Source organism: Anoplopoma fimbria, chromosome 21 (assembly GCF_027596085.1).
Source record: "Anoplopoma fimbria isolate UVic2021 breed Golden Eagle Sablefish chromosome 21, Afim_UVic_2022, whole genome shotgun sequence".
Classification (NCBI taxonomy): Eukaryota; Metazoa; Chordata; class Actinopteri; order Perciformes; family Anoplopomatidae; genus Anoplopoma; species Anoplopoma fimbria.
In genome coordinates this window covers 17,211,043-17,222,735 of record NC_072469.1, presented here as the reverse complement: position 1 = coordinate 17,222,735, position 11,693 = coordinate 17,211,043, and the positions used below count along the sequence as shown (strand labels likewise).

Sequence of the window (11,693 nt, the reverse complement as noted above, 5' to 3'; positions counted from 1 at the left end):
CGTTTTTGTAGCATCTCTGAATTATATGCAAATGCAATTCATCAAGCTGACTTTCAAAAATAACCAAAGAAACACAGCTGATATTCTTGATTATCATAATTAATGGGAAACTGCAATTACTGCCTTTTAAATTTAGGATTATTTAAGAGAATGCCAGTGATATTGTGTCAAATGTTCTATGTCTAGAAATGCATTCAATCAGAAACTTACAACTAATCAAACAAATGCCACTTCATGGACTATGCAATCAAATTGATTTCAAACCATGTTCTTGCTTCACAGATTTCACCATGTCTTGTGACGCCCTCATGGCGGAGTTTGGGATTGCCGCTTCCTACCTGAGAAAGTCAGATAAGGAGCGTCTGGAGGCCCAGACCCGACCCTTTGACATTAAGAGGCAGTGTTTTGTGCCTGACCCCGAGGTGGAGTATGTTAGAGCCACAGTCACCTCCAGAGACGGCAACAAAGTCACCGTTGAAACTGAGTTTGGAAAAGTAATTATTTCAGATATAAACACTTGAGTACACTGTGACCTTCGATGACTGCTACAACAATTTTAATTGAAATATTCTCTATGGTAAATATTTTCAGACTACAACCCATAAGGAGGAAGATATCCACCCTCAGAACCCGCCAAAGTTTGATAAAATTGAGGACATGGCGATGTTCACCTTCCTCCATGAACCTGCAGTGCTGTTTAACCTCAAAGACCGTTATGCAGCATGGATGATCTACGTGAGTAATTAACGCAGATATACTGTTTTTTTCCACTGCATGAAATCAAATAAATATACTTGCTCTATGTGCATTTGTCCACAGACCTACTCAGGGCTGTTCTGTGTGACTGTCAACCCCTACAAGTGGCTGCCAGTGTACGATCAGGCGGTGGTCAACGCCTACAGAGGAAAGAAGAGGAGTGAAGCTCCTCCTCACATCTACACCATCTCTGACAACGCCTACCAATACATGCTGTCAGGTATGTTCAGCTCTTTTTATATGTCATCTCATCTCTAACACCATCCAAACATTGATAGATAACTGAATATTGTCTTAAATCTTGCAGACAGAGAAAACCAGTCTGTCCTTATCACGTAAGTTTTTCATAAAAGTCTCATCTGATTCCAATTTGAAGAGCACAGTTTCAGTCTCCATGACAAGTACAGTTCATGTTTGTTTTCATCCGCAGTGGAGAATCTGGTGCAGGAAAGACTGTGAACACTAAAAGAGTCATCCAGTACTTTGCCAGCATTGCAGCTGTTTCTGGCAAGAAGGATGCTGCTCAGGAGAGAAAGGTTGGTTTGATTATTTTTTTTTACGATCACACTACATTACATTACATTACATTACATTACAGTCATTTAGCAGACGCTTTTATCCAAAGCGACTTACAATCAGTAGTATATAACATATCATTCACCCATTCACACACTGATGACAGGCTACCATGCAAGGTGCCACCATCAGACTCTAACTAACATTCATGCAACATCCAGTCCACACCGATGGCAAGCCTTCGGGAGCAACTTGGGGTTAAGTGTCTTGCCCAACATTAAGTTTTGTGTCTTAAATTTTTCATCTATTCAATCTGCAGGGCACCCTGGAGGATCAAATCATCCAGGCCAACCCTGCTCTTGAGGCCTTTGGAAATGCCAAGACCATCAGAAATGATAATTCCTCCAGATTTGTGAGTTTCCTTATTGCTCATTTTATTAAATAGGAACTGCTATTGTGCCCATCAGCTCCTCAAACCCAGATTTATTCCCAGGCTACTCTTGATGCTTCAATCTTAACACAGCTCAGTTAAGTTACCAAAAACAGTTTATGGAGGAAATGAGGGGATTTCGGGGCACTAAAACAAAATCTGACTTTATCCTCAAGTTACATTTTTGTAATGGTGACTTTTTTTTTTTGACTTGTCAACTTATCTTTTTCTTGTTTCTCACAGGGTAAATTCATTCGGATCCACTTTGGTGTCAGTGGAAAGTTGGCTTCTGCTGACATTGAAACATGTAAGCAGAGTGTGACATGAACATATCCATTGTGTAATACAATACCCTGTGAGGTTGTGCACTATAACATATCATATCATTGTCATATTTCTCAGATCTGCTGGAGAAATCCCGTGTCACTTATCAGCTAAAGGCTGAAAGAGACTACCACATCTTCTACCAGATTCTGTCCCAGAAGAAACCAGAACTGCTGGGTGAGAGTTCGATGAACCATAGAATATATTTGAACTTAAAGAAACGCCACAAAGACACTCAGACTGAAATTTTTATTTGACAGATATGCTGCTAATCACCAACAACCCCTTTGACTACGCATTCATCTCCCAAGGAGAGACAACTGTAGCCTCTATTGATGATTCAGACGAACTGATGGCTACTGATGTAAGACGCAGATTGCATCTTAAAAACTCCATACATGTAGTTACACAACTAATTCAAATGCATTTTTTGTTGTTTAGGAAGCTTTTGATGTCCTGGGCTTCACCCAAGAGGAGAAGAACGGCATCTACAAGATGGTTGGTGCCATCATGCATTATGGAAACATGAAGTTCAAACAGAAGCAGAGGGAAGAGCAAGCAGAGTCTGATGGCACAGAGGGTAAAGGATCATCAGGACAATATAGAACAGTTTATTTTTATTCTCTTAAAAGAGTATAACTACCACCAATTCAATACTTTTCTCAGAAAACAATGTAGTTCATGCTTCTCCTAAACACAATCCATTACAGATACCGACAAAGTTGCATATCTGATGGGTTTGAACTCTGCTGACCTCATCAAGGGCCTGTGTCACCCAAGAGTGAAAGTAGGCAACGAGTGGGTCACCAAAGGTCAAAATGTGCAGCAAGTGAGTTGAAAAATGCACGCACTGAAATCCATTAGGGGTCTAAAGAATATAGTGAGATTAAATTTCATTGTAATTGATATTATGCAATTATCTAGGTAAACTACTCTATCGGTGCACTGGCCAAGTCAGTGTACGAGAAAATGTTCTTGTGGATGGTGGTGAGAATCAACCAATCTCTGGAAACCAAGCAGTCTCGCCAGCACTTTATTGGTGTGCTGGACATTGCTGGATTTGAGATATTTGATGTGAGTATACATTTTTTTTATTGAGACTGGGTATAAAATGAACTTTCACTAACTTCTTTCTTTGAATGCTCTTCCTAGTTCAACACATTTGAGCAACTGTGCATTAACTATACTAATGAGAAGCTGCAGCAGTTCTTCAACCACCACATGTTTGTACTGGAACAAGAAGAGTACAAGAAAGAGGGCATTGTTTGGGAGTTCATTGACTTTGGTATGGACCTGGCAGCCTGCATTGAACTCATTGAGAAGGTTGGTGCAGAGTTTAATTGGATTCAAAATTCATGTAACAACTAAAGCTAGTCTTTGTTACAGGTTTACATGCAATTAATTCTAATCAACTCCTTCCCTCAGCCCATGGGTATCATGTCCATCCTTGAAGAGGAGTGCATGTTCCCCAAAGCCAGTGACGCAACATTTAAAGCCAAATTGTATGACAACCATATGGGTAAAAGTCCCAACTTCCAGAAGCCCAGGATAGTTAAGGGGAGACCAGAGGCTCATTTCTCCCTGGTTCACTATGCCGGTATTGTTGATTACAATATCGGTAACTGGCTGGTGAAGAACAAGGACCCGCTGAATGAGACCGTGGTTGGACTGTTTCAGAAGTCCAACCTGAAGTTGCTGGCTGTCCTGTTTGCTGGGTATGCCGGTGCAGATTCAGGTAAGAGATCTTTGACCACACTGATTATTCATCCCTATATTGTTCAGATTATCAACAAAAAAGAAAATGATAATTACACTTTTATATCTACAACTTCCATACAACTCAAGATACTGGAACCAAGGGAAAGGGAGCAAAGAAGAAAGGTTCTTCCTTCCAGACTGTTTCTGCACTGCATAGGGTAAAATATAACTATGGATTGGTATATGTCCCAAATTGTGTATATGGGTTATGTAAATATTCATAGTCTTCATTTACAGGAGAACTTGAACAAATTGATGACCAATCTCAGGTCAACTCACCCCCACTTTGTACGTTGCCTCATCCCCAACGAGACCAAGACTCCTGGGGCGATGGAGAATCCTCTGGTCATGCACCAGCTGCGCTGTAACGGTGTGCTGGAAGGCATCAGGATCTGCAGGAAGGGATTCCCCAATAGGATCCAGTATGGAGACTTCAAACAGAGGCAAGAAAAACAATGTTTATTGATTGCTCTTTCACAAATCTTGCAATGCACTTGTCATCATTGACCTGGGGTCATTGGGCGCTTTGGGTATCACTTCCTCGCCTGGTCGACCAGGCCGGGATTGATCAGGCCCTAACTTGTGCAGGTAGTTTGTATGGTCCGTGAGTCTTGATCCAAAGTCATCACTGATGGCAATGTTGTTGTAATTTATTTGCAAATTCATTCAATAATTTTAATGATGTTATGTTTGTTTCAGATATCGCATCTTAAACCCTAATGCTATCCCTGAGGGACAGTTCATTGACAATAAGAAAGGAGCAGAAAAACTTTTGGGCTCTTTGGATATTGATCATGAACAGTACAAACTGGGACACACGAAGGTTGGTCCTGTTTACAAAGAGGAGGGTTCAATGTTGGAATACATAATGGTTATGAAAAACTTTCTTTCAATTTTAGGTGTTCTTCAAAGCTGGTCTGCTTGGTGTTCTTGAGGAAATGAGAGACGATCGACTCTCTCTCATCATTACAGGACTTCAAGCGAGATCCAGAGGAGTACTCGCCAGAATTGAATTCCAGAGAATTGTTGAGTGCAGGTCAGTGACTTACTTTTAACATTTACTTTAAAATAAAATAAAATACCTGACAAGGTACAGAAAAATGGATTCTAGCTAAATTATGTTGTTTACAGGGATTCCTTACTGGTGATCCAGTGGAACGTGCGAGCCTTCATGGGTGTCAAGAATTGGCCCTGGATGATGTTGTACTTCAAGATCAAACCTCTGCTGAAATCAGCTGAGAATGAGAAGGAAATGGCAAACATGAAGGAAGAGTTTATGAAGCTTAAAGAGGCTTATGCCAAATCTGAGGCTCGCAAGAAAGAGTTGGAGGAAAAAATGGTCACCCTTCTCCAAGAGAAGAACGACCTGCAGCTCCACATTCAATCTGTAAGACGTGTCATTCAGTTTACATAAAACTTAAAAGGATGTACTTACAATAATGTGAGGAATAACAGATTTGTAAAATCTTCTGTCTGCAGGAACAAGACAATCTCTCAGATAGTGAGGAGCGCTGTGAGGGTCTGATCAAGAGTAAGATCCAGCTTGAGGCCAAAAGCAAAGAGCTAACAGAGAGACTGGAAGATGAAGAGGAGATGAATTCAGAGCTGACTGCCAAGAAGAGAAAGCTGGAGGACGAGTGTTCAGAACTCAAGAAGGACATTGATGATTTGGAGCTGACTCTGGCTAAAGTGGAAAAGGAAAAGCATGCCACGGAGAACAAGGTAATAAAAGCAGTCAATTGTAGGTTTGCAGTGCCAAGCCTGTTCTGTAGAGTGGACATTGGACCCAAAAGCAGAACTCGGACAGAGTTTTGCAAAGGTTCACAAGCAGCTTTACTTTAGAAACGGGTGGTAGTTTATAGTTGATCCGGGGATGTGGTGGAACGGGGCAGACAGAGAGGCTGGGAAGCAGACTGGTGAGAAACTTGGCAAAGCAGGCGGATAGAAGACCTGAGGCACAGGAAAATACAAGATTAGTTCAGTCAAACTCAAGGTTTAAGCAGCATTAGTACCACCTTGGTAAACTGAACGATCTGGCGAGGACTGGAGAGAAGATGTATGCCAGGGTATATATACTGCAGGAGCTTTGTTTAGCGGATGGGTCACAGGTATGCAGCTGGATTGGCAGCAAGGATGAGATTGAGAGCCACACCCAGACAAACACACTCACTTAAAGCATAAACAGGAGACCAAACAAGAAACACAAGGAAGAGGGAAACATAACAGTAGGAATGAGGGCGAGGCACAGCCGAAGCATAACAAAACCCGAAGAGAATTATCACCTGACTGCAGTTCTCCTCAGCTCTTAAGAACATGTTAGCATCTTCCAACCCACTGTTTTAGTTTTGTACACTACAGCTTTACTGTTTTGATTCCCTCTCACTGCATGGATTTCCCTTTCCACCACAGCAGGCAACTGTTTTCAGCAAAACAGCAGCCTTTCGTAGCGAAGAAGGTATAAGAACCAACTATAGATTATACCTGCCCTCAGTGTGCAAAATACCTGGTGGCAATAGGGGAGTTCCCCCCATCCTAGTGCTCCAGTGTTATGCTGAAAATCTTACACAGACTAAATGTTAAAGATTTTGGGGACCCCCCAAATTTTCCTGTTGAGGCTTTCAGGGGGTCAGTCAAAGGAATGTTCCACATTGCCTGCCCAGCACAACGGCAGACAAATAAAGATTGCTAATAGCTGGTAAAATTATTGGCGCATTTATTATATAAAGAATAAAGACATGAACCAGAGAAAATATTGGACGTACATTGACAGGTGGTCAAAAACATCGCTCTAAATGAATGTTGATGTTGCTTTGTGTTTGCTTGATGTGTAAACAGTTAACTATATGCTAACAAGTTATCCATCAATTTCAAAGGTATTTCAATGTGAACGAGTGGCCCAAAAAAACAACTGTTGTTGCAGGTTTAAAGACCAGTAACATGTGTTCATGAAGAATGTTTTTATATTCCTGATTTAACAACAAACGTGATCTGATTACTAAGGTTAAAAACATGACTGAAGAGATGGCAGCTTTGGATGAAATCATTGCTAAGTTGACCAAAGAGAAGAAGGCTCTTCAGGAGGCTCATCAGCAAACTCTGGACGACCTACAGAGTGAGGAGGACAAAGTCAATGTTCTGACCAAGGCCAAAACCAAGCTAGAGCAGCAAGTCGATGATGTGAGTACAGTGGTCTTTGCAACTAAATCTCAAGTTCTTGAGCCACAACTTATAAAGTAATGTTTGGCATGCATGTTAGCTTGAAGGATCATTGGAGCAAGAGAAGAAAGTAAGGATGGATCTGGAAAGAGCCAAGAGAAAATTGGAAGGGGACTTAAAGTTAACCCAAGAAAATTTGATGGATCTGGAGAATGACAAGCAGCAGCTGGAGGAAAAACTCAAAAAGTAAAGCTAATCATTGACAGTCACAAACACAATACCCATTGTGCAAAACCAGCTGATTTCTAAAGGGAACAATTTTGTCTTTAAATGTAGGAAAGATTTTGAAATCAGCCAGCATCTAAGTAAGATTGAGGATGAACAAGCCATGGGTGCCCAACTCCAGAAGAAACTAAAGGAGTTGCAGGTAAATAAACAGGTCTTATCTTTTGCACTATCTTCTACTTAGATTTCTTATTCGTAATTCTTAATTTTTCGTATGAATTTCATCAAGGCTCGCATTGAAGAGCTGGAGGAAGAACTCGAGGCAGAGCGAGCTGCCCGGGCCAAGGTGGAGAAACAGAGGGCTGACTTGGCCAGAGAGCTGGAGGAGATCAGTGAGAGGCTGGAAGAGGCCGGGGGAGCCACTACTGCCCAGATCGAGATGAACAAGAAGAGGGAGTCAGAGTTTCAGAAGATGCGCAGAGACCTTGAAGAGGCCACTCTACAGCATGAAGCCACTGCTGCTGGACTTAGAAAGAAAAACGCAGACAGCGTGGCTGACCTCGGAGAGCAGATTGACAACCTGCAAAGAGTCAAACAGAAGCTGGAGAAAGAAAAGAGCGAGCTCAGACTGGAGCTAGATGATGTGGTGTCTAACATGGAGCACATTGCCAAAGCTAAAGTAAGAAATTGAAAGCATCCTTTCACGTTTTATGAAATGTTAAATTAGCCTATGTCTTTAAGACATAATTTACAGAATATTATTCTTGGGTTGTATACATTCATGATTTACATATTAATATGAATAATTTAACTTAGACCAACATGGAGAAAATGTGTCGCACTCTGGAGGATCAAATGACCGAATACAAGACGAAATCGGAGGAAGGCCAGCGTATCATCAACGACTTAACAATGCAAAAAGCAAAGCTTCAAACTGAAAATGGTAATCAGTTTAACATACACTCACATTTAAGTGTCAATTTTACTGTTGCCGATGCATGCTTTTAAGCAACAAACCCCAGACTATGAGTGCATGTACACCCATGTGTTACATTATGTTCAGAAATGAAAGATTCACCACCTGCAGCTTGATGTGGGGGATACAAACCTTTATTTTACAGGTGAGTTCTCCAGGCAGCTTGAGGAGAAGGGCAGCTTGATCTCTCAGCTGACTAGAGGAAAGCAGTCTTTCACTCAGCAGATTGAGGACCTCAAGAGACAACTAGAGGAGGAAGTCAAGGTAAAGTCGTTCTTTAATAACTTATACTAAAGAACCCGATGTCTACTGGCAAAATTACTTTACCTTGTGTTTCTTTATCAAAGGCCAAGAATGCACTTGCACATGCAGTGCAGTCTGCTCGCCATGACTGTGATTTGTTGAGGGAGCAATTTGAGGAAGAGCAGGAGGCCAAAGCTGAGCTCCAACGCGGCATGTCCAAGGCAAACTCTGAGGTGGCTCAGTGGAGAACCAAGTACGAAACTGATGCCATCCAGAGAACAGAGGAGCTGGAAGAAGCAAAGTAAGGATTCAGTACAGTTCCTAAATTTTACCATGATATTCCCATTTTATCTGAGAGGTAATAATTTGATACTTTCATTTTTTGCTATTAGGAAAAAACTAGCTCAACGCTTACAGGATGCAGAAGAAGCTGTTGAAGCTGCTAATGCTAAAGGTTCCTCCCTGGAAAAAACCAAGCACAGGCTTCAGGGTGAGATCGAGGATCTTATGGTGGATGTGGAGAGATCTAATGCTGCTGCTGCAGCTCTGGACAAGAAGCAAAGAAACTTTGACAAGGTAATGACAAATGAAATGATAGAGACTCATTGTAGATAGGTGCACTTAAGTACAGAATGCAGTTCTAAATGTATAATTTAAATTAGGTCCTGGCTGAGTGGAAGCAGAAGTATGAGGAGTCACAGTCTGAGCTGGAAGTTACCCAGAAAGAGGCTCGTTCCCTCAGCACTGAAATCTTCAAACTGAAAAACTCTTATGAAGAATCTCTAGATCAGCTGGAGACCATAAAACGTGAAAACAAGAATCTCCAAGGTAGGAAAACTAAAAAAAACATGCTTTTCCTTTAAACATACACTGAATACAATGGAAAGGTTGGGGCATTAGTATAATAAATAAATATGCACAAAACAGAGGAAATTTCTGACCTGACTGAGCAACTTGGTGAGGGAGGAAAGAGCATCCACGAGCTGGAGAAGATCCGTAAACAGCTGGAGCAGGAGAAGGCTGAAATACAATCTGCTTTGGAGGAAGCTGAGGTGAACAAATATTTAACGTTGTGAAAAATGTACATGACATTTATCCATTGATCAATTTGCTGGAAATATCTTTCTGATGCTTTAAAAGATATACAATGCTTTACTTCTTTTCACAGGGCTCCCTCGAGCATGAGGAGAGTAAGATCCTACGAGCTCAGCTGGAGTTCAATCAGGTGAAGGCCGAAATTGAGCGGAAGCTGGCTGAGAAGGACGAGGAGATGGAGCAGGCCAAGCGCAACAATCAGAGGGTGGTGGACACCCTGCAGACCTCTCTGGAGGCTGAGACTCGCAGCAGAAACGAGGCTCTCAGGGTGAAAAAGAAGATGGAGGGAGACCTCAATGAGATGGAGATCCAGCTGAGCTTGGCCAACAGGCAGGCAGCAGAGGCCCAGAAGCAGCTCAAGGGAATCCATGCTCACCTGAAGGTACTATAGAGGCTATACATGTTTTCTTTCTTCAATTATTTAAATTGAATGATTTAAAGTTTAAAAAATATCTTTTTGAATAGGACGCCCAGCTGCAGCTGGATGATGCTCTCCGTACCAATGATGATCTGAAGGAGAACATTGCCATTGTGGAGAGACGTAACAACCTGATGCAGGCCGAGCTTGATGAGCTGAGGGCTATGTTGGAGCAGACTGAGAGAGGCCGTAAACTGGCTGAGCAGGAGCTGCTGGATGTCAGTGAGAGGGTTCAGCTGCTGCACACTCAGGTATTTTAAATGTTTATGTCTTCGTTTTGCACACTAATATTGATTTATTCTATCTTTTATTTAATTTATTTCAAGTGATCAGTGTGAAACTATGATTCTGTGCAGAACACAAGCCTGCTGAACCAGAAGAAGAAGCTTGAGAGCGACACAGCTCAGCTTCAGAACGAGGTGGATGAGGCGGTGCAGGAGTGCAGAAATGCTGAGGAGAAGGCAAAGAAGAGCATTACTGATGCTGCCATGATGGCAGAGGAGCTAAAGAAGGAACAGGACACCAGCTCTCACCTGGAGCGTATGAAGAAAAACATGGAACAAACCATAAAAGACCTGCAGCACCGTCTGGATGAAGCGGAGCAAATAGCCATGAAAGGTGGCAAAAAGCAGATCCAGAAGCTGGAGGCCAGGGTGCGTATTTCTAACTTCAACTGTGTTGCCTAACAGTACCAGTGTCCAATACAGTAAAACTCAATCCCTATCTGTTCATTTCAAGTTGAGAGAGTTGGAAAACGAGGTGGACATGGAGCAAAAGAGAAGCAGTGATGCAGTGAAAGGTATTCGTAAGTACGAGAGGCGCATCAAAGAGCTCACCTACCAGGTACCTCCTACAGACACAATGGCTCTGTAATAAACATTCAGCAAAATATGAAAGGTTATGCTTTAACAAGCAATATGTCTTATGTACTAATTTAACAGACGGAGGAAGACAAAAAGAACCTGAGCCGTCTGCAGGGCCTGGTGGATAAGCTGCAGCTGAAAGTTAAATCCTACAAGCGAACTGCAGAAGAGGCTGTAAGCGAAAATACTACTCCTTAATTTACTGAAATGTGGTCCATTTACCTCTTTATGAGTCAGCTCAATCACAATATTCCATTCTCTCATCTTGATTTTTTTAGGAGGAACAGGCCAATGCAAATCTGGGCAAGGTGCGCAAGTTACAGCATGAGCTGGAGGAAGCAGAGGAGAGGGCTGACATTGCAGAGTCTCAGGTCAACAAGCTGAGGGTAAAGAGCCGTGACATTGGGGTCAAGGTCAGTAATCATTAAGAAATAATGCAACTTTTAATTATTTACTATCTTGGAGTTTGCAAAGAAGACTATGTAACTAATGATTTGGCAGGAATAAAAAAAAAGAATCTGATTTTCTAACGTTTTTTCTTTGTACAGAAAGCACAGGATGAGGAGTGAAGCTTTCAACAGGTTCTTCAAGAATAAACAGTGTGATTGTAGTATTTAGTTTCTTTATTCTCAATGTAACATGAGTGAAATAAAGAATAAATGAATGCAGCACTTTGTTTATGTCCCCTGTATTTTATAAATTAAAGAAATAACTAAGGGAATCACTACACTGGAAAGAAAAAAAGGAAAGTAGAGACCTGCACTGTGGGTTAGTATCTCTTTAATAGAAAATCTTGCAGCTCCGCCCGACACAGTGTCCAAACCACAAGAGTTGCTTTTCATGTTTTGACATGAGAGGAATGGAACAGTTCAAACATTTGTTCCTTGCTGCAGGTGGTTAAGAGGCCTGATGGGACATAATAAGTAGCATGAG

General features: G+C 41.7%; 1 protein-coding gene across 1 annotated transcript; it reads left to right on the top strand.

Annotated features, from left to right (window-relative positions):
* The first annotated feature begins 290 nt into the window (after nt 1–290).
* On the top strand, nt 291–11,329 carry LOC129110526 (myosin-7-like). The gene is made up of 37 exons (XM_054622610.1): nt 291–494; nt 592–735; nt 820–976; nt 1,064–1,091; nt 1,187–1,292; nt 1,592–1,684; nt 1,946–2,009; nt 2,105–2,203; nt 2,287–2,390; nt 2,468–2,606; nt 2,737–2,855; nt 2,951–3,100; nt 3,179–3,349; nt 3,452–3,761; nt 3,872–3,942; nt 4,022–4,227; nt 4,484–4,607; nt 4,684–4,820; nt 4,916–5,171; nt 5,264–5,506; nt 6,785–6,961; nt 7,041–7,186; nt 7,277–7,367; nt 7,455–7,844; nt 7,982–8,108; nt 8,287–8,405; nt 8,489–8,685; nt 8,777–8,960; nt 9,047–9,212; nt 9,312–9,436; nt 9,553–9,861; nt 9,945–10,148; nt 10,254–10,550; nt 10,636–10,740; nt 10,839–10,934; nt 11,039–11,167; nt 11,309–11,329. The coding sequence occupies exons 1-37, from the start codon at nt 291–293 to the stop codon at nt 11,327–11,329; spliced, it is 5,808 nt and encodes a 1,935-aa protein (XP_054478585.1).
* Nucleotides 11,330–11,693: the final 364 nt, after the last annotated feature.